Here is a 26,425-nt window from a genome sequence, read left to right as displayed (position 1 = left end):
ATCAATGCATTAGGGTACAAATTGTGCAGCGCTCACTGCAAACCGCAGATACTGCCCTGCAGATTTCATCAAGCTTGCTGCAAGAAACCTGCTGCTAATGGGTAAGTCTGCAGCTCCTGCAGGACTTCATGCCTACAAAAGAAAATCCCGTAGTAGTGCATTCATGGATTTTGCATAAAGCCTATTTAGAAGAGCTAGCACAAAAGAAAATTCCTCCCCTTAGAAACAAGAAATCCCAGAATTTTATAGTCAATAACAAACAATAAATAACATTTTCAGCAGAAGGTACAAGAGAGCGGCTGGGTCAATACTCACAGAGCAAGGCTGCATAAGTGACCTTCTTCTCCCACAAGTCAACTCCTCCCCGACAGGTGCTGATAGTTCGCCCACCTCTGCCAGGGCAGGCGGCTAAATTAGAGCCCCCTCGCCACCCATCGTGCCCTGCCTCCGCCCAGGCTTCTCCTTGGGGAGCTCATACAGACGATTTTCTCTTTCTCTGGGCTTGCAAGGTAAAGCCAAAATGAAAAAGGAAATGGGATTTGAGATGCAAATCTCCTTCTGTACGTCTTTCCCAGAGCATCTCGCAGGGTCTCAGGAAGGCTGTGTGATGATGGGTCTGGCTGCCAATTTGTCATTGTTGCCATGGTAACGGAGCAGTGGTCCCCTGTGGCTGGGTAAGGGACTGGCAATGGGAGCACCGAATGTATCTACTGCCTCCTCCTTTGAGGATTCCTCTGACCTGGGTAATCTGCCCATTTCTTAAAAAAAGGCTGTTTTATACAGAAAGTACTACCCACCCACACCTCCCCTTCCCGGCTCTGGCACACACACGCTTTGGTTACTCCACTCATGGAGCACTGCAGCATCCATAAATCTTGTTTGTATGGTATAGGAAAGCTGGCATAACCCTGAGAGAGACACTCACTTCCTCTGGGTAACACCCTGTCATGTGAAAACAGGAAAAAAGAAACCTTGTTCTGGAAAACATCTGAACATCAGCACACGCTCACCAGTGTTTGAAGAAGTGCTAGGATGGAGAGATATAATCTTGTCTCTCTGAGCAGGTGAATGAGCAGTTGAGACAGCAATAGGGCATTTTTCTGCCAAGTGTTTCTCTGCCAACATGACCGAGTCCAAGTGTGTCTGTGAGGCCCTATTACAGCTACGGGGAAGCTCAGGGCAGGCAGAGTTCCTTTGTTCCTGTTCCCTCAACTGAAAAGTCTTGATGTTATCCTTTCTAAGCCTTAATATTGCTGTTTTCTACTTGTTTAAGATATTTTTATTGTAACATTAACATAAATATTATTAGTAATGTTAGGTAGGACAGTCCACAGCAGCAGAGACCTACAGACTCCGCGCTGTAGTTAGAGAAGCAGCCAGGACTGCAGCAGCAGGCGTTATTTTCCTGGACAATGAACAATTCAGGCTTGTTTTGGAAAGCAAATCCTTGGATAGTTAAATAATACCACTTGTTTACGAGGCAGACTATCTCATCTTCTTAATAAAATGTCGCTAATGGTGCTTTGTTACTTTCCTTATTATTCTATCCCAATGCCAAGTGCTTCTTTTAAGGTAATGGATTTCCTCTCTCAGGACACCAGTAACAAACACAGCTCTGTGTGCACATAGGTGGTACAGACAAAAAAAACCACACAGAAGTAAAAACCACGCTTTTTTTTTCTTGACTAACTTTCCTATCCTCACTTCTAACTCAAGTTGTTTGAGCTTTCTCTGATGGTGGCTCATCACAACTTGCTGGGTAGGGACGGGCCTCCAGATACCAAAATCCAAATATTAAAGATCCTGTCATGACAGGGGATTAAGTATGTTTTTGCCCCACTATAATCTGAAGCAGCAGAGATGGGACTAGCTCAGAACAGCAGTATCAGCCAGAAGGGTTAAAAAGTCTTGAACCAGATTCAAAAAACTGTGAGTGGGCTAAAAAAAGTCTCAGACGTTAAAAACCATAACAGTTCAAGTCTTTTTACTTGTCTTTGCCTCTGTCTTCAAACTCAGTTTTCCAGCTTTTCTCCAACATACTACAAGGACTATAATTTCATTTTGGCTTAGGAAAAAACTTCCATTTCTCCTATGCTTATGTGATTCTAAAATGTGAGATTTGGAGAACACCACCAAATGCCGTGATGGCCATGACAATGCTGCTGGATTTGGCAGTGCAGAAGCATCTCTGCAAAGCAGGTAAGCCCATTTAAGACTGGTCTCAGGAAGTCTGGAGCCTTCACGTTGAAGATGCTGGACTTTAACAGCATCCCCACACACACCTCCTTCTATGGTGGCTTAGTGGCTTGTTCAAAACTAGTTCTGAGTACACCCAGAGTTACGAGCGTCTGCTCCACGAGGATACGAGGTTACTAAAAATATGAAGGCATGTTATAAAAAGCCACGTTATCATGGGCATTTTACGGCTGCTTCTTTGGTAATCTTAAATGAGAATGGAACACGATCAGAAACTGTACTGCACGCTTAATCTTACATAGGGAAAATGCTAGTTAGTACATATAATTAAATATATCTGTTTTGCTGACATACACGCACCCCCTTCCCCCAGACATTTTTACGGTTGGCTTAGTGGAAAAGACTTGGTGCCTCCGGGTTTGATTGCATGAAGCAATCAAAATGAAGCTGTCCCCTGAAGAAGACAATCCTGAGAGGGAATAATGCTGTGCTGACAGGGGGTACGAAAGCAGCAGAGGAACGCAGGGGAGAAGAGGTGGCTGGGCTTGGCCTGCAGCACTGCGGAGCCTTTTCCATTTGCAGCTTTATCTTCCCGCAGTCGGAGCACTAGCTAGAGCTATTTAATGGGATCACGAGGGCTGCTGTACCATTACTTATGGAAGAGGGTATAAAAATGACAGCAGCTAATAAGCAGCAATTTCTCATCAGTCACCTCATCAGGCTAATTTCCCAAACAGAGAGTTTCGGAGGCTAAAGGGCTGGAAACGACATTCCGAGTGCTGTATCCAGACCAGTACAGGGAGAGTACATCCCTGTGCCTGCACACTTCAGTCTCAACCAGAAACAAAAGAGAGCTACCCTAAACGTACATCCACAGGAGAACATAGATTTCATAAACTGAGCTGGAAGGCTAAAGGCACAGCACATTCATTCTTCCTAATGATTAAGAGGCAACAGGAGCGGGAACATGAATGTTCCTTTGTCCATAAACGTCCAGACCACATTCATGGTTGTGAAGTACCCTCACAAAAAGGAAGGCTTTGTCTGGAGCTCGTGACTGAGGACAGCAAGGAAGCCTTAAAAAACCCCAAACCTGGTGGACCAGGGGGGAAAACACACCTTTAATTGAGGAGTTACTTCAGAGGAGGTGTTCATGCGTCCAAGGGAGGAGGCTGGCTGATGCAAAGGGCAGAAAGTGGACAGAAATGCGTGTGTGGTCCAAGAGCAGGATAAAGACAGGGAGTGTGTGTTTATATGTGTAGGAAGGGAGCGGATTGTTTGTAGTGGGAGTGCAGTCTATGCATGTGAATTACAGATGTCAAAGATGAAAAAGAGCTTGTTGGCCTTTTCACTTTTCCCTCTTGTAGCCAGTGAAGATTTGAAAAGTTGAATCTTCCACTCGTTGCACCAAAGGGTCTAATGCAGTCAATCTGCTCTAGTGTCATCAGTCACTAATAAGGTAATTCCGACCAAAACAAAAATCTGTGACAAGACTGGTTCTTTCAAACATCGAGGTTCATTTTTGCTCTAAGTATCACTATCCGTTTTTTTTTTAAACATGCATTTAATTTTTTTTTTTTACTCTGATCTATAGTTAGCCTTGTTAGGAAGTGCCTATGCTGTTTTTCTATTTTTACAAGATGGGCCTACATTTGTTCAGTTTTTGCTTTAAATTCTTTATTGCACCGCTGGAAAAATTAATTCATAACCAGTTCTCAAGGCTATTAGACAGCCATCACCACACTAAAATATGTGCTGTGCTAAATGATTTGGTTATGCTACATTTTTTTCACAATATTTCCACACCTGATTTTCATGGAGATCCTTGCTCCTGCTTGTCTGGACTCCTATTAACTGCTGCTGTGGCCATGCCTGTTATTGATGGGTTTCTGGAAAGCTCAGCAACTCAGCAATTTTATAACTGCATTATAAATAATTCAATCAACCGTTCTTCCCCACATCTACTTCTCATTTATTAATGGACTTTCTTTCTAGGCAGTATTTTCTCATCTCTCATCACCATCCAATATATATACTTGGGGGAGGAATGTAATTAGTTTTGTCGTCCTTCTGCCAAAACTTCCACTGACTTCAGCCTGAGATTTGCCTAAAGAATGCCTGATTATAGCTTGTAGGAGTTGGTCCTATTTCTGTACACCAGGAATATGCTGAAGTGCGTGCACACAGGTGGGCTATGGAGTCCCACAGGCATTTTAACCCACGGGTGTTTTAAGAGAAGCATGAAAACGTGAGTTTATACGTCCGAGAAGAGGAAGGTGAAGGACATGGGGGAAACCAGGCAAGGTGAAAGAGGATGCTGCTGTACAAGAGCAAAGAATTTATATGATATGAATAATTTATATGATTAACTCGTGTTAAACTCTGCTTCGTTGGTGTTTTTTGTTTGTTGGTTTGTTTGTTTTAACTTTTCAAATAACCGAAGAGTGGATTTTCTTTCTTCCCCCTTTTCTGTCATCAGACAGCTGTGCAAATATTCTAGCATGTGATTGTGGAAGCACAACACTGAAAACTTCTGAATTGTGCCAAGAGAAAAGTACAGGAAAACAAAAGGCAAAAGCCTGGGGTAGATCTAGCTGCCAGGATCTCCTGTCCCCTGGGGAACTAAACAGCGGAAAAGGGAGAGAAAAAAAGAGAAGTCTGATAGCTTTCATTGCTTACAGTGACAGTGTCCCAGGTCAGAAGGAAACACAGGCTTTTGTAATCTTTTTGAAGGAGGGTAGCAAAGGTATCAGAGCAATTAGCAGTCTATTAAATCACGGCTTTCTTGAAGGCTGTTGGCTTTAGTCTGCAGCACCAACTGCTTGTATTGTGCCTGCTGAAGACGGGAGTTCTCAGGTTGCAGGTAAATTGAAAACCTGACGTACATAGTATGGTTAAGTCAGTCTTTGAATTTAGGAAAACAGAGCTACATGCTTGGTCTGTGGTTATACTGGCCAGGCATGAAACAGGTCTTCTTCCAGCAGCTTAAGGGGTTCATCAGCAAAGCGGTGATTCAGGCCAGCTGCCTAAAAATGCATCTTTTCACAGGTTCTCTCAGGAGTTTCTGCTACGTAAGTGTGGGCAGCAGGTGATAATACAAACCTAAATATGACACATCCAGGAATCAGTTGCACTGATTCTCTGCCAAAGAATCCTATCTTCTTACTGCAAGGGAACGAATTAGTCCATAAAAATAATTAGCTTTCACTTGCAGCATTCTCAGTGTCTTTTGCCATACTCAATTCAGCGATTCCTCTACATCGAATGACAGAACAGCTTCATCTTTCCCTCCTGCTTAAGTTAAAGCAATAGGTCATGCTGTAACCTATCTCCCGGCAATGCCAAATGCTAACCAATCCATCCTGCTGGTGAGAGGTCAAAGGAACAAGACTTCTTCCTGAAGCTGGTCATCATTCTGTACCCTGAAACACAGAGCTGGTGATACTTCTCATTTTGGTTAGGCCCATATAACTGCCAGAGTTACTCAAACAAACAAGAAACCTTTGGCTGTGCTGCATGTAATCTCCCATCCCAGGGAATTAAGCAGGTGGTTATTAAAACTGCAATAACACCCACACTGCGAGCACATTTAAACCCTAAAGGAAGAAATTCTTCCTTCCATCAAAGACAGCAAAATCGTTTAATGATTTCAGGAAGCCTTCATACTCCAAACTTCCTCTAACCATTTTCATTCCACTTCCATTTAATTACCTGAATGATTAATTAAGGTTAATCAGCTAATGTTTCGCACAGTGCTTTGAATAAGTAAAGCACTGAATAAATCCTTGGCATGAATTGTTTATTAGGCTACTATTTATTTCACCGTTGTTGCTCTCTGGGCTCTTCCTATTCCTTTTCATATTCCCTTTCATAGGCAGTGGCCAGTGTTACCATGGCTATTATTTCTAGCCCAAGTTACGCATTCAGCCGCACCATCCTCCTGTGGCTGTTTCAAGAATATGTAGCTTTCCTGGCATCCTCGCATGTACTTTTATGAAACCAGAATTCGCAGTGAAGACCTTGCGCCCCATTATCCACTTAACAGCATTTTTACCTCGCCCTCAGACTCCAGCCTCACTGCACCTATGCCCTGCCTGCATCTGCACAGCTGTGAGGACAGAGGCTCCCCTCGCTTAATACGTCAGCAGAAACCAAGGGTGGTTTGCAGCTGCTCCCAAAAGGAGATCGGTTTCCCAGCCGAGGCCTGGAAATATCTGCAATTCTGCCCTTCTTTTAGGAAACCTAACCAGGGCCCTCTTGATGACACAGGGGTGAGCACAGATTACAGTAGAGTCATGGTTAACGTGGCCTCCAAGGACAAAGAGGAGGCTTGTCTGTGGCAGAAATCTCACTCTCCTGAAAAGGGTTTGAGGCCACTTCCCGGCTTCTCCACACTCTTGTATGACTCTGAGCAGGCCTTTTGCAACTAGATGTACAAGCGTTGATTTTGGGTGTCTCAAGTTCTGGTTGTTTTGAGAGACCAGAGATGTGACTTTAAAAACCAGGATGTATCCCTCCAATTGAAATCAGTGGGCTCTGTAGTTATCATCTCTCCAGATCCTGTGAGGTAAATTTACAAAATAGTGGGTTTGCTTTTTTATTCTTTAACTGTCAGCCATACAAATTCTGCTTTGTAATTGAGAGTCAAGTTCTTTTCTTCTTACTCATAAGTAATATTCAACAGGCCAAAACAGGCCACAGGGATGCCAAAAATAGAAGTCTTTGGAACTTGGTAAACAATTTTGTTGATACTGCTGAAAACAGAGCAGAATCATTTTCTCTCATTGCGTTGGCTCTTCAGAGGTAATGACAGCTCATTTCTTTGAGTCCCTGAACTCGGCAGACCCAACTGTGAGCGCAACCGGGGCAGGCTGAGCTGGTGAATCTCATGATCCTTCTCTCATGTTCCAGTTTACTTTAACTCCTTCTAGGGTCTCAGAAGCAAAAGACCGTCTCGCACTCAGAGACACCAAAGCAGCAAAGGACAAGTCCAGAAATAAAGTCCCTGTAATCATAGAATCATAGAATCACAGAATCATTTACGTTGGAAAAGACCCTTGGGATCATCGAGTCCAACCATCAACTGCACTCTACAAAGTTCTCCCCTACACCATATCCCTTAACACCACATCTAAATGAGTCTTAAACATATTCAGGGATGGTGTCTCCACCACCTCCCTGGGCAACCTATTCCAGTGTCTGGCCACTCTTTCTGTGAAGAATTTTTTCCTAATGTCCAGCCTAAACCTACCCTGCTGCAGCTTGAACCCATTCCCTCTTGTTCTATTGCTAATTACTGTGAGAAGCAACCAGCACCAACCTCTCTACAATGTCCTTTCAAGTAGTTGTAGAGAGCGATGAGGTCTCCCCTCAGCCTCCTCTTCCTCAAAGTAAACAGTCCCTGCTCCTTCAATCACTCCTTATAAAGTTTATTCTCCAGGCCCTTCACCAGCTTCGTTGCCCTCCTCTGCACTCGCTCCAGCACCTCGATATCTCTCTCATATTGAGGTGCCCAGAACTGGACACAATACTCAAGGCGTGGCCTCACCAGTGCTGAGTACAGGGGGACAATCACCTCCCTACTTCTGCTGGTCACACTATTTCTAATACAAGCCAGGATGGCATTGGCTTTCTTGGACACCTGGGCACACTGCTGGCTCATGTTCAGCCGCCTGTCAATTAGAACCCCCAGGTCCTTTTCTGCCAGGCAGCTCTCCAGCCAGAGATGTTTCTTTCTTCCTTGCCTAGGTCACTGCTAGAGAAGCATAGAACTATTTCTAAGCAGAAATGTCCATGCAGAGAAGGGAAAGAAGAGAAGAAAGTGTGGTAATCAATCTGCCCTCACAATCCCCCTTCCTTCTGTATCCTCACATTATAAGGAGTTATGGGCATGGTTATGGGCATGGTTTTGGGGGAACTATGAAGCCCTACTTACTTCTAATCCTTCTTGTCTTGGCCCTTATCAGCTCTGGAAGAAGACTGCTATGCGCACCGGCTGCCAGCCAGGGTGGCCATGCAATGTGTCTGTTGCAAGTTTTCCTCGTAAATCCCACAGTGATGTCCAGGGTTTGCCCAGCGCAACTACCAGTCACAGTCCCCAGTGCTGAGAAACGATACGATTTGCAGTTAAGTCAGCCAGCAAGTGAGCAGCGAAGAACCAGAGAACAAAATGAAGGAAGAAAAGCAAAGGGAAACAAATGGACAACCCAGAAAAGAAACATACAGAAAATACAAGAGAAATCAGAGCCACTTAATGTGGTTTAAGTCATTGGTGACTGGCATCTATAAACCCCAGAAGAGCTAGTTAAAGCACCAGAAAGGTGGCAGGCTTGTCCTGGGACTTGTATGCACATACAAACATGGAGGCATTATACAGGCAGCACGGAGAATTCAAATACAGGGGTTTAAGTTTATGTACTACTCTGTGTGTGTGCATGTTAACATATATGCAGTACCAAGAAAGTAGAAAATCACGAGTCAGGCTCATTATAACACAATAGGCTTAAAAACCTTAAGATTTTGAGCTTTAAAAAAAAAAAAACAAACAGGACAGTGAGCGCTTTTTTGCTAAAACCACAAAAGTGACACAAAAAGGTGAGGATGAACAGAAGGGGTTGCTGAAGTTTGTCTGTCTGCCACCCATTAGTACCTGTGCTGGAGAAGGTACACAAACCTGCCGGTGTGTTCTCTGTCACTGCGGAGGGTACTGCTGTATGCGAAGAAAATTGCAAAGGCAGATTTGCCCTAACTGTCCTGACTGACGTCTTTCTCTGATGCATATAAACAGCCAACGATAAGTTTGGAACAAATTGCAGTGAAAGACTGATGAGATGCTGCCCAAGTGCTCAATACAGAATGTAAGGACCAGCCTTGTGCAGAAGACTGGGCAGCAGGAAGAAACAATATATGAGAGTTTTGACCTTTTTTCACTATATCAACAAGGAAACAATATATGTGTCTTCCTTCTCTTTGGCTACAGTCGCTGTGCGAGAGCAGGGGGATTGGTTTCTGTGGCTCATTAACCCAGGCTACTGCTGTTTCATGGAGATCAATGTATCGTTTAATAGGGAGAGGCTTTTCAGCTCTGCGAGATGTTATCTGCTGATGGCTACCATGATATTTATAGACATATCCATCAGCGTAACAGGGGGAAGCAATTCTCTAGGGGTCGAATTGGGTGGATTCCCCCCCGTTTAAATTCCATTATGGATGCAGCTTTCTGTATAGGATTAACCACTTAACTCACTGAATCCTGAACATCATCAGCTATTGTTCACAAAAACTGATGATCTCCACGGCTTAGTTGTGGGATGGTTGACTTGTTTTCAGCCTCAATTATCTTTTCAAAGAATGAAGTCCTTTGTTAACCTCTGACTTGCTGAGGAATGTGTAGGCAGCCTATTAAGTACTTCACAGTCCTCTTTTAACCCTATGATTCAGGCAACTCTAGAGATTTAGTCCCACGATTGTCCTATTTCTGACCAGTCTGAATCTTCAACTGTCACATGAATAGCAAGACCAGAGAACCCGTTTTATCATAGCAAGCTTCAGAAAATAAACAACAGGGACTTGGAAGATCAAGGCAGAAACTCTGTGCATATTATGCAAAGTGTTTTAATGCTTTCAGCCTAACTTTTGGTAATGATTTACAAAGCATGCTTTCCTGCTAAGATTATTTTGAGAGTCAGCTCCTTTGGGGATTTAACATGCACTGATTCTATCTCCCAAAATTATCCCGAGTGTCTTTCTAGTATTGAATTTCTTATGGTGAACACACCTTTTGGCATGAAACAGTCTTGCAAGGGGAGCTTAGAATAGACCTATTGTTCCGGCAGCTCACAGGGCATGGGGAATGTTAACTGCTGCTTAATTTGACACAGAAAGACGGATGCTGACTCCTGTCATGGACAAGTGTTCTTGAATACAAACAACAAATCTGAGCTATTTAAGGTTCTGTTTCCAGTCGCCAGAGTTATCATCAGTCATGTCTGTCCATCCACTCTCCCTTTCAAACTTACCATGACCTCCTCATCCCCCTCTTTCTCTTAACCTTCCCTCATGTTTACAGTGACCTCCACCCTCATGGCTTGGTTGTATTCCTAGTGCCAGCCTGACCCACCAGCATGCAGCTCTCATCTTCCTCTGCCTACCACCGTCACAAATATACAGTGCTTCCTCACAAATACACCTAACAAGAAACGTGAGGGCAGATGCTATCTATCCCCGAGTGCAAAAATTAAGTTTCCAATCTCTGGCAGAAGCCACCCCATTTTCCATCCTCAAAGGTCTCATCAAAGTTTATACATAAACCTCTTTCCCATTACTTGGGTCTTAAGTGATTTTATTTTGATAGTGTATACAGCGGCAGTGTACTATTGCTCCTTTACTTTACAGCAGTCCATTTCTTTCCATCCGGATAAGTCAGAACACTTCATAAATGCAACTTAAACTACAAAACTCATAAGCCTCCTGCCAGGTAGGAGAGACAATGAAATTATTATCTCTGTCTTATGCAAAGAGAAGCTGGTGTTCAGAGAGAGAAAAATTTTATAGGAAGCAATCTCTAGTCGATAAACTCTACATCCAAGATGACATGGGATAATTTTAATGCTTGAAATGTACCTATCCAAGAAACTTTTAATTTTTAGCTAAATCAAGATGCTTGTGCAAGTCTATTAATTAGTCAAATTGTTTTTTAAAAAAATTACTACATTACAGAGTTCTTTAATCATCTTAGCAACACCTGGAGCAACGTAAGAAGTCATCATCTGGACCCCCCTCCAGTGGCACTAATAGACCTTAACAGCCCTGCCCAACCTCCCTTGAGACCACCCTGCACCTTCTGCCCAGTGGTCCTGGGGAGGGGGGCTCCACTTAAGCCCCATCCTTGGCACACAGACCTGCCCCAAGCTACATTGTAGCTGTGCGAGTCTGTGGCCCTCTCTCTGTCTCCTGGGTGGACATTGGACTTAAGTTGTAGTCCTGCTTCCTGCTGCTCCTGACTGGACTCCCAGGATGGACCCTGAACCTAATTACTCACCTCACCTTGTCTGGTGCGGTTGGTGAAACCTGTTATCGGCACCCAATGCTGCCCACCCTGCTCAGGTCCTCTGGGTGCAACTGCACCCCGGTCAGGGAGGACACTGCTCCTGCCTGCCCTGGCCTCACCCTTGGCCCCACAACTTGTCCCCTGCTCTTTCTGCTCCCCAACACCCTCATCCCCACCGCGAGGTCATTCTCATACTGTAAATGCTGGAAAAGATCTCGCAAGCACTTCAGTGCAAAGCCAGCAAGCCACCTTAGTCCAAACCCTTCTCGGTGGTGGTTTAGAAGCAGATGCTGACTTTGTGGCAAAGTGACTGCCAAGCACTAACACAAGCCGTTGCATTACTGCTCTCCAGATGAGCCAGTGTTGATCTGGGGCGAGAGTAAGTTACTGTGGGAATGCCATGCTGAATTCCCCTGGCTACATCTGCTGAAGGACGACTGCAGTGGGAGAAGGGAGAGTTACAGCTTAAAATCCACTTTGATAAACAAAGAATATTTAAAATACAACTTGCCTGATCTACAGTAGAGTTCCAAAAGATATTAATTACAGTTTATTAGCTTTTCCGTAATGTTTCAAGCAAGTTCTTTCAGGCTGTCTACATTGAGTCATTTTTTTGGAAATAACCAGTTTGGATCTAACCCTAAATGAGAAATTATTTCAGATTTGGTAATACGGATTGAGTTTTCAACTTCCTCTGTGAACAGGCATTTGGAACGAAAACATGTCTAGAAAATTTTGGCCTGCCTATTCAGCCTGCCCGGGCTCAGACTGCTCTCAAAGCTGAAAACCTTACTGAGAGACAAGGGTTAGATTCCTCATGGGCTGCCCTTCCCCCAGTGCCAAGAAGTAAACATGTATGTCTAAGGCTACATAAACTAATTAGACACCTAATCCTACCGTTGTCTGCATCTGGTATTGCTGAGAAAGATGAGAAGGAGCAGCAAGTAAGGGAGGAATGGAGAAAAAGAGAACATCGGCTTGTCAGAGAAACAGGGGCCAATACACTGCTTGAGACATCGATTTTACACAAACTATAAGCATATCTCTCAAATCAATAAGCCCCTAAAACAGCATACAGGTCTTCAAAAGGAAGGGAGAAATCCTCCCCAAAAGAGATGTGCTGCACTTTCATTGACTACATAAATAAGCTCAGAGGCAAATTAATAAAAAAAGCAATAGCTTCTTAATTACTGTATCAAGTTTGGTAGTGAAATGGCAAGCAGGGGAGCCCTGCCCACTGCAATCCTCCTGCCAGAGGGGCACACCGGGGTACGCTCACCGTAAAACGCAAGACACAAAGGTTGCATCAGCAAATAAACCCTTCCCAGTGGGTCCTCTCCAAGTCTCAGGCACCACTACCACACAACTCTGCATCACTGCTGGCTTTCCTAAAATGAGCTCTCATCACAGCTTTTGTGCGTATCACAAAACCTGGCCAAGTAAGAGCCAGGACCGGCAGCCTGAGATGCAAAAGGGTTTGTTAACTTCTGCAACATTTTCTGCGATTTCCAATTCAAGATGCAGAACACACATTGACTGTTTGTGGCGATAATTAACAGGAGATTGCAGTAAACGTGCATTCAGAATGAGGGACAGATGTCTGACAAACGCTGAAAAAAGAAGTACTGAGAATTTAGGAAGCTAGGTTAAAAATGAGAAGAAACGTATTTTCTCAAATCGCCTCATTTGCTTTATGGTACAAATACTTTCAGGACTCATCCTGCCAAGCACTTCTCCCAAACATGAGAGCACATTTGCTTTTGAAAAAGAGGAAAGGTGGAGATTAATGGATGACAACTGATTTTGTCAGGTGGGGCTCTGAGAAGAGGTATTAACTATTAGAAGGGCTTGCAACCCTAAATCAGTGAGCAAAGAGATGCAGTGCTAGGCAAACAGGATTTGATTGACCTACAGTGATGACAGGCCTTAGTATTTTCTCACAGATAATAACTGGTTGCAGAAAAGAAGATGCCTGAGGCCTTTAACCAAATTAGTCACCTTAAAGCTATGAAATGCCCCACCCAGCACTAATTATTACTATTATAACAGTAACAATGAAATCAAAACTAACAGCTGTTATTCTTTGACTGCTGCCTTGCCAAGGCTGGTATTTTGTTTGATATGGAGCAAAGAAAGCGGCTTAATCAACTTAAAATTGCCCTTTGTTTTGGAAGGCTTTTGCCATTATCTGAGTAAAACTCCTCAAGTTTCGACAAGTTGTGAAAACAGCTCTGTGATTCCAGTTTCCCTTTTTCCAGCGTTTACACCTTACACAGTGTTTGTGCGTCTGTGATGAAGGTTAAAACAGGGATTTGCTCATACTTTTATGATTCTCCCCCAGTTAGACTGTGGCTGTGACAACCCCTGTAGTTGCCTTTTCTGCCTTCCACTGTCCTTGCCTGTTGGTTATATGGGTTTTCATGTGGCCAAAATAAGAGGTGACTGCTTTTAATACAGTAACTAGGGACATCAGCAGGGGGTCTCAAAATCAGGTGAGTCTCCTCTTACCAGTTCTATTTTTGAAACAACAAAATAGGTTTGATTCTGTGCCACCATGCTCAGTGAGATAAGCAAGCGCAGCATCAAGATCGGCCATCTGTTCAATGCACAGCCAGAAAGCGTGCACCTTCACCCAACCGAGGGACTCTGAGGACTGCCTGCCAGGAGCAAGGGGAGCCCTGAATCTGGGCTAATTGAAGAGATCTGTAGCCAGCTATCTTCATGTTGAATAGGGATGTACTGCTGATGGAAATGACAAGCAAATTACAGCCATTCCAGCATGTCATGGTCTAGCCAGACCCAACAAAAGCACGTGGTGATAACGACAGAGCGCTGCACACTGGGACCTCATAGCTTTATTAAAGAGTTGCTGATAAGCTACGATGTACTACAAAACTTTATATCTTTCCTATAAACTATCCTTTCCTCAGTTGTGTTTATAATGCCTTTTATAATTTCCAGCTCTTCTGTTTGTTTTTATACTGGTGTAAGAGGGTTTCTTTCTCTTCAAATCAAATCATAGGGCCTCACTGTTCTAGCTCAAAGTCTCCCTAATGCTGCTAATCTCATATTAACAGCCTACTGACACAGAAGAGACTACAGAAAAGACTGATTGCCAGCTCTCTGGCCCTGTGACCGTGTGCTGGTCAGATCTGGATTAATACTTGAGGCGATTTACCTCAGGAGGCCTTGTTACAGGTGCCTGTAACTCAAAACTCTCCTTGAACTGCCTGGCAGGAGAGGGAGGAAGGGAACCTGTGAATCCACAGCTGATACAGACACAAACAAGACCCCTCTGAAACTCACTTTTCCCATAGGAAAATCAGGATGACAGCAGCAAAAAAAAATCATTGATTTCAGATACAAGGCAAGGAGCTGGACATCAACATCCTACCTGGGACACAAAATCCACTGCGATGGTCCCTCTTAGTACCTGTCACTGGCAGTAAGTTTGCTTAACTTCAGCTTTTCTGGTTACTAGAAATGGTTATTCAGCAGCACAGGCAAACACACTGATTTCCTCCAGTGTTTATGTAGCGGTATAGCCCTGCAGTGTACGCCAATTCACGTACAAGGGTGACTCTTTCAGATTTAAAAACAGTTTAAGCTGTTCGCATTTAAGGAAAGATGGAAAAACAGCATCATTCCTATTTGGCAATGAGCGTCCATGTGACAGTTCACCAGCCCAAATGGCCCCAGGCTCCTCTCCAGGGCTGGGCTGCACCTCCTACATTCGCAGCACTGTGCCCTGCCGACTCTGCTGCTCCATGACCCTACATAGTAGGAGGAGGGTGCTGGGATGACGGATCAGGCTGACCAGCTGCGCTTGACGTCACCCAGCAGAAGACAGTCCACACGCTGCATCTGGGCTGCACAAGGAATATGCCTGACTGCCGGGGAGAGAAACAGAGGCAGGAGACGATGTTGCTCGCGGCCAAGTCAACCTCCGAGGCTATGCACATGCCCAAGTCTGGAGCTAGAGCATTGCTCCTCTCCACTAAGATGATTCTATTTTGGAATGATTTAATTTTGCTTGTTAATAAATTGCCAATAAAATAGGCAATTGTTCCTGGCCTGAAGTTAAACAATCCTGTAACTGAGTTACTGTTATTTGCAGGTCAGGGAGCTGCAAGAAGTTTGGCCTTCAAGGCACCACACTGTCCCCTCTAGGAAGAGGGGTGAAGTACAAAAACATTCTACCATGCCTTACAGAGAAACTAATTTCACCTACAATTATTGTTATTACAAAGCTGCTTGTTCCACCTTGGCTTCTGAAACAACCACAATGCAACTCATACAGATCTGTTTAGAGCAACCCCTACCTCTCCCTGACCTTTCCCTGCCTCTAACATAACCACACGAGCATTGCAGCTTGCGTATCTTTCCATAGGCCTTTATTAATAAGGAGCATCTGCAAGGAAACAGGATCTGACTCACTCTGCAGCAGCTGCTCCTGCTGCTCACTTCCCCACCTGAAACAACAGTCCCCTCTTTCAAAAGTCACCTCCGTCACTGCAGCAGCCAAATCCAACATCACCAGTACAATGCTGTGCTACCCTTCTGAGGGACAGAATATACTTGTCTGCTCCCCGTGAAAGAAATTATTGAACTATATCATTGTATATTGCAAACTCACCTTGGTTTTGTGCTGCCTCGCTCCTTTCCTGAGTCTCAGTGGGGAGTATCCAGCCAGTGTGAGTCTTTTTCAAAATTGATTCCTTATCCATATTTGGGAATTTGTGCTGGGCACTAGCTGGTACCAGGCATGTTCTTCCCACAGTGCACTTTGGGACTTGTAGTTCCCAAAAAGGAATGTTGTTTTCCAAATTGCAAGCGCTGAGCAACACAAACAGAAGTCTGAAACGCCTTTACCTCTGCCTTTGCATAGCTGCTGGGCCCCTCCTTTTTCAATGTTTCTGCACTGCTGTGCTTTTGTCTTAACCAGCCTGGATCCTCCAGGAACTTCTTCCACAGTTAAGGGCACAGTGTGTAAACCCCTCGGGTGCACTGTTGTGCAAAAGCTGCTGCTGTAGAGTGCTTCTGTTGCTACCGTCAGGGGCTGGTGCGCGGTCCTGCCTCCTGGAAACAGCTACCTATAAAAAGAGAGTTATGATCGAGTTTTTAATTGTACTCTCCATGCTTTCTTCCCTGCTTCCAATGCTGAAATGCCATAGAAATGCCCCTTTAAAAGATGTGCTTCACATTTTAACATGTTCTGCATAGCATATTTTATTTTTTTAATTATATAATCATAGTAGGGGAGTCAGCATTACAAAATACGTAAGAATCGCATGTCCTGTAGAGATTCATTTTCAAAGAGAGTTTGTACTGACTGCCATAATTACCTTGTAACCAAGACACCCTATTGTTTTTAAATAACAACTAAAGAAGAATGTGAATCATTGCCTGCAGGGTACTGATGGAGACGCTGTTATTACGCCTGAACTCTGGTTCCTTTAACTGCGTAATGTGCTTAAAAGTGTGCGGGGACACGAAGATGATCAGGGGGCTGGAACACCTTTCCTGTGAAGACAGGCTGTGAGAGTTGGGGTTGTTGAGCCTGGAGAAGAGAAGGCTCTGGGGAGACCTTACAGCAGCCTTCCCGTACCTAAAGGGCGGCCTACAGGAGAGATGGGGAGGGACCCTTTTATCAGGGCGTGTAGTGATAGGATGAGGGGTAACAGTTTTACACTGGAAGAGGGTAGACTTAGATTTGGTATCAGGAAGAAATTCATTACTGTGAGAGTGGTGAGGCACTGGAACAGGTTGCCCAGGGAAGCTGTGGATGCCCCATCCCTGGGAGTGTTCAAGGCCAGGCTGGATGGGGCTTTGAGCAGCCTGGTCTAGTGGGAGGTGTCCCTGCCCATGGCAGGGGGCTTGGAACTAGATGATCTTTAAGGCCAGTTCCAATGCAAACCATTCTGTGATTCTGTAAAACCACGGGCTGGGGGTGACTGAGGAAGAGGAGGCCAGGAGAGGAAGGCACCCATCACCCACCTCTGGGACCCCGCCTGCCTAAAGCGGGAGCGCTCTGCCTTTACCACCCACTCCAAAACCCTTCTCCCGCTGCCCGTGGGAAAGCCGCGGGACTGCAGACGTGATGCCTGGCCCCAAAGCGGCCTCCTGCGGGGCCGGCTGCTGCGGCAGGGGCAGGGACACGCTCGGGGCTGGGCTGACGCCCGGCGGCCGCGGCAGAGAACAGCAGCGGCCGCTGCGAGGCTCTGGGTCGCCTGCTAAGGAGGGCAGGCGGGGCGGAGAACGTCGGCTTAGCCGCTTCCCCTCGGCAACCACACGAGTGAGAAACTGAAGGGGTTTTTGACAGGGACCGGCACCGACCGCCGGCACAGCGTCGTGGCCCCACAGCCGGCGGCCGCAGCCGCTCGGAGGGCCCCCGGCGACCCCGCTTTCCACCACTGATCCCCGCAGAGACAGCGCTGCCCTGCCGGCAGCGGGCGGGATGGCCTCCCTCCCGGGGAAGCCGAGGAGCCGCCGCCCCGGCTCCTCGCCCCGGCGGCCGTTGATCCCCTGCTCCCGCAGGCCGCCGCTAGACTACAAGTCCCGCCGGCCCGCGGGGCGGGGAGAAGATGGCCGCCGGGGCGGCCCTTCCGCTGCCGGGAGGCGGTGGCGGGCTCTCTCACCGCCTTCTGGGGCTGCGAGAGGCTCCGTGACTGCCGCTGCCTGCCTGAGCGGAGCCCAGCCCCGCGGGGGCGGTGGTGGCGCTGGAGCCGGAGCCGGGCCGGCGGCGGGCGGTGGGGCGCGGGGAGGGCGGCAGCAGCCCTCCCGGTAGCCCTCCCGCCGCCATGAGGAGCGAGCCGCTGGCCTGGGCCCCGGTCTCGGCTCAGGCGGCCTCGCTGCTGGAGGAGGCGGCGGACCTGCTGGTGCTGCACCGGGACTTCGCCGCTGCCGTGGAGAGGTGTGAGGCCGGCTGTGACAGCCTGGGCCCCGGGACCGGCCCCGGCCCCGAGAGGTGCGAGCGGGGACAGGGCGATGCAGGGAAGAGGCCTCTGCGTCAGGCTGGCTCCTGACTGCAGGCCCCGTCTGCCCAGTTTGTGACTTTATTTTTTTAAACATAGGGCTTTAGGGGTTTAATAAACCGGTGGGTTTTTTTGGCGAGGGGTTAGGAATCTCTTAGGTTCGAATATAAATATTATCTGTATGAATGGTAGTAGCACCGATGGCCCTTGCTTTGGCTGCTGTTTGATAAGGCCTGTCTGTATTTCCATGTTTTGTCTGAAGGGATCTGTGTGTGTTTGAGGGAAGCGGGACGCACTGAGGAGCTTTCCCTGCATCTTCCTGGAGATACAGACTTAGTCCATTTTCTCGGGGGATTAATTTGCCTTTTTATTGGAGATGGGGAGAGGGAAAGGAGGGGAGGCAACTGTTGGAGAACTGCAGAGTACCTAGGCTAGGCTGCTGGAAGGGATGCAAGGGGAAACGTGGTTGTCAGAAGTGCTTATTTAAATGTCTCTCCATTACCAGTTCTGCAGAAGTGAAATGCTCCCTTTGTGTTGTGGGGATTCAGGCACTGGCTGAGATGAACCGGTGGAGAGAAGTTCTGTCTTGGGTCCTGCAGTATTACCACATCCCTGAACATCTGCCTCCAAAAGTTCTGGAGCTGTGGTGAGTTTCTGTCTGTGGCTGTCAGATACACAGGGCTTGCGTGTGTTAGGTTTAATAGCAGGCCAGACTTGAATATTGCGTGATATTTTCACTTTGTGTGGTGTGAGGATGAAAGCGGAACCTGGGACAGGCCTGTTCTTGACCCCTGTGTGTTGGAGCATGCCTGCAGGCCAGCCGATTGCATCATGGTGAGAACATACAAAAGGGGTGATGCTGAGAAAGTAACATCAGAGTCTGCACCTATTGTCCGCCTTGGAAATCTGCGTTTCAGGTGTAGACCCTGATATGTGCCTTCATGATAGCTGCTTGTGGGTAGTAATTGTCAGTCATCTTAACTTTTACAAAGAGTTAGTGTTTTCTAATATTTCTTTCTTGTATTTCAGTATCCTGTTATACAGCAAAGTCAGAGAGCCCCAGGTAATGCTGGAGGTTGGCAGTAGCTGGCTGAGAGACCAAAGCAATAAGAACCTCCCCGAGTACAGTTCGTTGCTGGAGCTCTATCTGTTGCATGTGTTGCTTCCACTTGGCCGGTTTGAAGGGGCAGAAGAGCTTGTACGCAGCTGTGATGTTTTTGATAGTGAGCAGCAGCTAGCATTTCTCGGGACCATTTGTGAAAGCCGATGTCAGTGGACTCAACAGGAAGAGATGCGCTTGGCTGCTGAAGAGCAGCCAGATGCAACAACAGAAACTGTTTTGGGTAGGCTTTCCCTCTCTTGTTTGTGCTCCTCTTCTTTTTTATAATTTTATTTTGAGTTAGTTAGTCCCTTACTAAGGGTAGCAAGTATTAACTACGTGACAAACCAGCCACAAGGAAGTCCTGTTGTGTATTTCAGAAAGAAATGGAAGACTTAGTTGATCCATTTGCTGACAATTACAAAGCATATTTAGTCTCTGCTGATGTCAATAGACGAGAATTATTTTCCAGATTCAGAAGCACTTCAGAATAAATGTGTTGGGGTTTTTTTGTTTGTTTGTTTGTTTTTTTAAAGGTACAAAAGGGAAACTAAAACTACCTAGCAATCCCTTAAGGGTACATTTTGTTGTTTCTGTGTATGCTCTGCCTTGTTTCCATTTACAGTTGAGTGCAGGTAGGATAATGCATGTCTGGCATTTAAAGTACTACTTTTCCTCCAGAACTGTAAATCACTTGATGTGATATCCCAGGAGAGAAGCTGGCACTACTGTGGTATAAGATCATATTATACTAAAGTAGATGCATAAAAGAAAAGGTATAACGAATTGTGTTACAAAATTGTACTGTTTCTTCAGTCCCTATTATAAAAAAACTGCCACCCAACACAACTCTTGTGCAATCAAACTAGGAACAGTCTTACTTTAGTATCTTAGTTACTTATTATCTGTATCTGTGTGATTATTATTTTTACTTTACTTTTTGCCCTAACAGCCTTTCTGTTCTTGTATTTTAGGTGTTCTGTCCCAAAAGCTCTTGACCATGTTGACGTTATTACGTAGAGCGCTGAGGTCCATGTCAAGCCACTTCTACTTACTCCCTTACAAAAAGATGCTCTTGGCTACTTTTCTGCTGTACCTGGTGGTGGTGAGATTAGACCCAGGTACAGGATTAAGATTTCCAATTTTTTAAATTCCATTATGGTTACAGGGAAGAAAATAGTTGCTTTTAATAGGTTTGGTCTGTGTAGATGTCTCGTCTTTGGGAGCCACAAAAACTGTGTGACTAGGAACTTACTGTTAGGCTTGTTTCTAATGTTTCCAGTTACAATCCATGTAGAAAGATGTAGCTCTACAAAACCCAGTTTTCTGAAAACAATTTTTCCACCCTCAGCTCTTTCCAACAGACTGTGAGAGGCAGGCTGAGCTGTCCGAGACTCGGCCTCTGCCTCAGTCAACTTGAGGTGCTACGAGATGAATGTCTCCTGGAAGAGTGATTGCCTGGCAGGCTGTCCTGTCAGGGAAGCAGAGAGTTGCCCAGGGCAGCAACGTAGTTGTGCATTTGATCTGCTTATGCTGGAGTTTCATTAGCGGTGGCTGCTGCTGTCGCTGAAGAATGGGCTGGTCCCGTGACATAGAGGTGGCAGCTGGGGTGTGGAGGGGATGGGTGTTTCCCCTTCTGCTGGGTGGCAGGTGCTCCAGAGCTATTCTGCACATAGTGCATTGGAAAATACTGAAGAAGGCTTGCTAGGGATGGGAGCAGTGTCCTGAGTGAAGGCTCAAGTACTGAACCGAACAGAAGGAAGTTAAGACAACTAGATTTTGGTTAACTCTAGTTGGGATTAGTTCTGTCTTAATATGTTTAGTGTATCTTAGTGTTTACCTTTTATAATGAAAGGCTCTCTTGCTTTCTGTTTTGTTCTACAGCTTCTCCCACATCACTGCCATTCATTTACAAACTGGTCCAGCTCTTCCGACAGGCTTGGGCAGCTGTATTTTCTCCAATCCATAGGCCTCCAATTCAAGACTAAGTGTATTCCATCACAGAATGCGTTTTTTTCTCTGCTGCTGTAAAACTGTCAGCTTAAGGATGTTATCAGGCTCTTCAAGGTCTGTTGAAGTCAGTGTCCTAATTGAGATGACCACCTGTGAACTCCTGTGTGGCGACACCTTAGTTTCTTCAGACGGGGAATTGTGTTGTATGAATTTTGAAACCGGGCCAAGTATTCCTGACGTTTTGCTTGACTCTACAGCACCGTTCTGTCCAACACCAGGGTAAAGCCACTCCTTCTATAATTTACAACTGAATAAGAATCCTCATTTTCAAACACTTTGCTTTGGATGTAGTTCTTCAGTGAGAGTTGCATAGCCAGATATGAACTACAGAAGAAAGTTTCATCCTTGCAAATGCTGGGCAGTTTTCTGAAGAAGTGAAATAGTGTTCCTGGAGGCATGACTGTAAAAGGCAATGATGTACCAGTAATTAGGGGAATGTTCTGCTTTGCCTGAAGACATCTGAAAAGCCCAGTTCCTGCAGCATGGGATTTAGAACAAGCATGTGGAAGAAAAACACTGGAGAAAATGAAGACTATTGCGTTTTGAAGGCCATGGTTTCTCTTGTGACTGATGCCTCCTTACATAGGCGCTCTTGATTTTAGTCATATTTAAGTCAGAAAGCCAAGGTGGTGGGCCACAAAGACTCTTGTGCTGCACTTTCTCGTCTTAAATGCAAATTACAGCACTCTGTGCTTGCCTGATGCATAGTAATTTTTAAGAGCATGTGGTGGTAAGGAAATAGATTTTTTTTTTTTAAAACTATATATTATTGTCTAGTTGAACAACTGAAGTTGTTGCATTGTTTTACTCTTTCCCTACCTCTTGCTTTTTTTATGTAGGTGTCAAAAAGACTCTGTATGTAGAATCCACCCTCCCCCATCTCCCAATATCTAAAGTCCTGGTTTATGAGGCAGCCATTTAGCAATGCTTTATTATTCAGAACAAACATGCATTAACAGGTAGAAAGAGGTATTTCTCTGAGATCCTCAAACCTTCCCCGGATCCGTGGCAAGAAAATTGTCTGTGTGGAAGATCTGTCACCAGACTGACCCCATTTCTGGCCACTCGGGGAAGAAATTGGAGGTTATGGGTAGAACATTCATTTCTTCTCCATCCATCTTCCTATTGTCAATTGACAAAAGGTAAATTCCAAGGGGGAGAGCACTGGCCTACTTAAATATTGCTTCCACTGGAGAAAACTGTTGTGTGCTGGAGAGACAAGTTAAAAGTAAGGAGCCTTTGTGGCAAACAAGTAGGTCGCCATCCCAGCATTTGTGTCAAAATGATGCAGGCTGGCTGACGTCATCCCAAACTACAAAATATTGAACAAAGCAGCCTTTTTGGTGAAGGCAAATCCTATCCAACACGCCAGACCTGTGAAAAGTAGCCAACAGAGATCACAGTGGAACAGTAGTCCTCTTCAAGTTGTTCCTTTGTCTCTAGCAGTCACCATACCGTGAGGTGGTGGCTATTTCTATTAACAAGGAAAGCAGCCTGTTGGTGTCTTTAAACTATGTGTGATCTGTTGCTTTGTTGTCTCCTGGGCCACTTTGAAAACAGTTCTGTGTCTGGTTCTTCTTGGATTATCCCAATCGAGAAACACTCCAATACTAGTGTCAGATAAACTGAGGCAGGTCATATCTGAATGCAGCAATGACCTTGCTTAGTTGTCTTAGTAAAAAAACCAAAACAATCCCATATCCCTCCCCAGTGTTTTTTTCTCTGCTAGGACTTTACACCAGGCTAAGTAGCATGTAATGCTTCACCATATTAAAAAGTTATTTCTTACATACTCTGCACACATAACGAAGGCCTGCTTTTGATACCGCTGGATGATTCTTGTAATCCAACTATAAAGTGTAGTTACAACTCCGCAACCAACAGTTGATGCGAAAACAAGTAGAATCAAATATGGAGGCTCTGCCTGGACTTGAGCTCTTTGAAGATATGACTAGGTGGTATCTACTGGCCCCCTACTTTGCAAGGCCTCACTTTAAGTACTTTGTAAGCCAGTTAATGAAAAAGCAAAAAAAAAAAAAAAAAAAAAAAAGCCAGGCCAGATTCTCACCAAATTGACTGTTTAGGTAACAACCAATTTTTGCTCTAGTTGTCTATTAACACTGTTAGTTAAATGGCAGAGACGCAATTTTGGAGGTTGGGACCAGTGGTCTGAGCACGCCATACATCATGTTTAGAATGCTGTTAAATGTCATAGCCACTCATTTACCAGGACTTTAACATTCAACTTGATTTTAAGCGCAGGTTGGTAATCTTCCCTTTTTTTTTTTTTTTTGAGTACTACTGATTTTGCATTTGTATTGTATTTAATTCATCATGAGAGGGCAAGAAGGCAGAAGCAAGCCGTCAGGGTTTTTGTGCAATTAATACTAAAACTGCAATATTTAATTTTCACAATAAAGTGACTACTGATTTATCTCTTTGTAGAGCTGCTTATTTGTGCTGTGATTAAATATATGAAAACTTTTGCATTTAATGTATTGATACTCTACAGTTCTCAATTTGCAGAAATGTTTCACTATGTGTCCTTGTTGTACAGGCATATTTGAATTAAGTAGAGGACTTGTTCAGTGTGAATCTGATGAGATCTAATCAACTGATGATGTCAGAAGGGTGTAAGCCTGCATTTTCATAGGAGTTCAGAGAGTGGTAATTACTTTCCGTGAAACATCCAGCATATAGGTATTTTTTTTTTTTTGAATATGTAAGTGTACGTTGGGATGGCCAAGACCAGTACTACCAAGAATAAAGGACCTGGAATTTATTTCCAGCTGTGTTTTTTTTCTGTGCTCTCATTATATGTTGGAGAGAAAAGACACAGCCATGGGGATCCTACTGTTTAAGCCTGTCAGAGAGAATGTGTGTGTGCCATGTCTATGTGAACTTTCTGCTAGTAACGCCAGATACAGCAGGAAATTCTATTTCTGCTTTTTTGTTTTGCCATCTTCTTGCTAGATGCAAAAAAACTTACATTGGCCCATATTGTAGGCAGCTGAAAGGCTGAAGAACAGTTGTCTATAATCAGATGGACAGAGGTCTCAAAGATAAGGAAAGGCTGGCAGAAAGATGAGGTTTGATGCCTTAGTACCAGGAGACAAGAAGGTAATCCCATGTATGTACCTTGTCCACAGATGATCAAATACTCCAGTGGAATTCCTTGCAGTTCAACCTGTTCTGCAACTCATTTCAATCAGTGGAACTTAGGCAAGTTAACTCCATGTCCATCATTCATCTACAGTCGCCTTTGTCAGAAAGACACCATTTAAAAATGATGCTACCTTTTGAACGTGTAAATGAAGAAATTCTGCAATGTTTAATAATCTTTATAATTTTTTAAATGAGTTATCAGTAGCTTATTTACCAGTTGTTAGAGTTCTAAGGAAGGAAACTAGTTATTTGTGAAGACTTACCATACGTGTTAAAATTCTGGTTGCTAATACCAGTTGTAATTTTTTTTTTTCTATTTTTTTTTTTTGTTTTAAACCAACGTTTAGCTCGGAGAGTTAACTGGGAAGGCTTGCTTAAGAACAGCCTTCAGGCTGTGTTCTGTAGATGGGTGAAAGCAGGCTGCTGGTGTATCAGGTGGGTGGGTGGAATGGGATGGTTGCCTGGGAGAGATTATGACCTCTCCTGCCTACGCTGTAGTGCTGTGGGGCCCCTGCCAGCAAGGTGTAGATGCCACCTTGCACCAGGCAGCTTACACAACAGCAGAAACATCAGTAAACAAAGCTGCCACTACCAACCAGGAAAGGAAGCACGCAGGAGAAACCATGGTAAGAAAAGAGTCTGATTATTTTAGAATCATAGAATAGAGTCATTCATAGAATGGTTTGGGTTGGAAGGGACCTTAAAGATCATCTAGTTCCAAGCCCCCTGCCACGGGCAGGGACATCTCCCACTAGACCAGGCTGCTCAAAGCCCCAGCCAGCCTGGCCTTGAACACTTCCAGGGATGGGGCGTAGATTTTATGAGATAATGACCAATGAGTTTGGGCTTCTGTTTCCCCCTACTCTGGTTAAGATCTTAATGAAGGTGGGAAGGCTGAAGTGACTTTTTTGCTTCATTTTGGGGGCAACAAATGTTGCTCACAGTGTGCAAACAAACTATTATATTAGCTTCATGGTAAACAAATTCAGACTTCAACATGTACAGCTGCATTTGTGTTAATAAATTATAAGAGAACTCGTATGCAGAAAAAGAAGGATGGCGTTGGAACTTATTTTTCCTTTTTGGGTGGAAGCTACCCTGGATGTACTTTGAATACAGTATGTTTAACCCTGTATTAATGGCCTTTTCCTACTAAATTGCCAGTATTAAAATTAAGAGCAAAGAAATGTGGACATTTCCCTAGGTACTCCGTAAGACTGCATGGGAATCATCTGCCAAAAGATTCATACTCAAATATACCATGTCCAACAAGAGTGTTTTTGAGAGAACCCTTTAAATTCACAGTACTTGTGAGTCTGCATAGCGATCTACAGAAGGAGACACGCTTCTTTTTCTTTTAGGATATGATACTCTATTTTGTGTTTCAGATTTCTGTTACTAAACTATGTGCAAAACACAGTACTAAATACTTCAGAAACTGTTCATTGACTGCACAACCATGATTACGGAAGTGTATGTATGAGAAGGATTTCTCAAGACATTAATTTAGTCTGACATGCAAAGAGTACCAAGTCCTCTTGAGTATCAAGTTAACGCTTCCTGTGTTAAATTGAATTAAAAGTACCCAGACAATGGTCCGAAACAATCAGTGATGGAAATTAATTAAGGTACTAAAGGCACTTGAATTCTAGTTCCTTTAATTTCTACAAACTTGTCTTCCACCTGTCCAACACACGTTCAACAGAAGCTTGGTGCTGGTCTCTTCTCACAGGTAATTAGCGACAGAACAAGAGGGAATGTGTTCAAGCTGCAGCAGGGTAGGTTTAGGCTGGACATTAGGAAAAAATTCTTCACAGAAAGAGTGGCCAGACACTGGAATAGGCTGCCCAGGGAGGTGGTGGAGTCACCATCTCTGAATGTGTTTAAGACTCGTTTAGATGTGGTGTAGGGGAGAACTTTGTAGAGTGG

At 44.7% G+C, this 26,425-nt stretch overlaps 3 protein-coding genes across 4 annotated transcripts in view; 2 read left to right on the top strand and 1 right to left on the bottom strand.

Moving 5' to 3' along the window:
• MICAL3 (microtubule associated monooxygenase, calponin and LIM domain containing 3) overlaps window positions 1-15,899 on the bottom strand; it is a 197,286-nt gene extending 181,387 nt beyond the window's left edge. The window contains exon 1 of the mRNA XM_054189482.1: window positions 15,882-15,899. The gene's annotated coding sequence lies outside the window, so the exon portion shown is untranslated. The remainder of the gene's footprint in view (window positions 1-15,881) is intronic.
• A 1,932-nt stretch (window positions 15,900-17,831) lies between these two features.
• PEX26 (peroxisomal biogenesis factor 26) lies at window positions 17,832-24,113 on the top strand. The gene is made up of 5 exons (XM_054194048.1): window positions 17,832-18,212; window positions 18,725-18,865; window positions 19,249-19,562; window positions 20,293-20,439; window positions 21,203-24,113. Exons 1-5 carry the CDS (start codon window positions 18,046-18,048, stop codon window positions 21,304-21,306), a joined length of 873 nt encoding a protein of 290 aa, XP_054050023.1. The 5' UTR covers window positions 17,832-18,045; the 3' UTR covers window positions 21,307-24,113.
• The window catches only part of LOC128906582 (tubulin alpha-4 chain-like), an 8,304-nt gene continuing 3,804 nt past the window's right edge, over window positions 21,926-26,425 (top strand). Inside the window, exons 1-2 of one of the 2 annotated variants that reach the window (XM_054194011.1) lie at window positions 21,983-22,061; window positions 24,481-25,122. In XM_054194011.1, the coding sequence (XP_054049986.1) occupies window positions 24,970-25,122 (153 nt within the window). In that variant the 5' untranslated portion in view covers window positions 21,983-22,061; window positions 24,481-24,969. Of the gene's footprint in view, window positions 22,062-24,480; window positions 25,123-26,425 lie in introns of both variants that reach the window. The other variant, XM_054194022.1, reaches the window with a different exon arrangement.

This window comes from Rissa tridactyla, chromosome 1 (assembly GCF_028500815.1).
Source record: "Rissa tridactyla isolate bRisTri1 chromosome 1, bRisTri1.patW.cur.20221130, whole genome shotgun sequence".
Taxonomy (NCBI): Eukaryota; Metazoa; Chordata; class Aves; order Charadriiformes; family Laridae; genus Rissa; species Rissa tridactyla.
This window is presented reverse-complemented; position numbering and strand designations above follow the sequence as displayed.

Excerpts from the sequence above, each read along its gene's own strand:
- PEX26 (XM_054194048.1), top strand. The coding sequence starts at position 18,046 with ATGAGGAGCGAGCCGCTGGCCTGGGCCCCGGTCTCGGCTCAGGCGGCC. Across the intron at positions 18,213-18,724 it reads ACCGGCCCCGGCCCCGAGAG|TTCTGCAGAAGTGAAATGCT; the intron begins GTGCGAGCGGGG and ends CTCCATTACCAG. Across the intron at positions 20,440-21,202 it reads GGTGGTGAGATTAGACCCAG|CTTCTCCCACATCACTGCCA; the intron begins GTACAGGATTAA and ends TTTGTTCTACAG.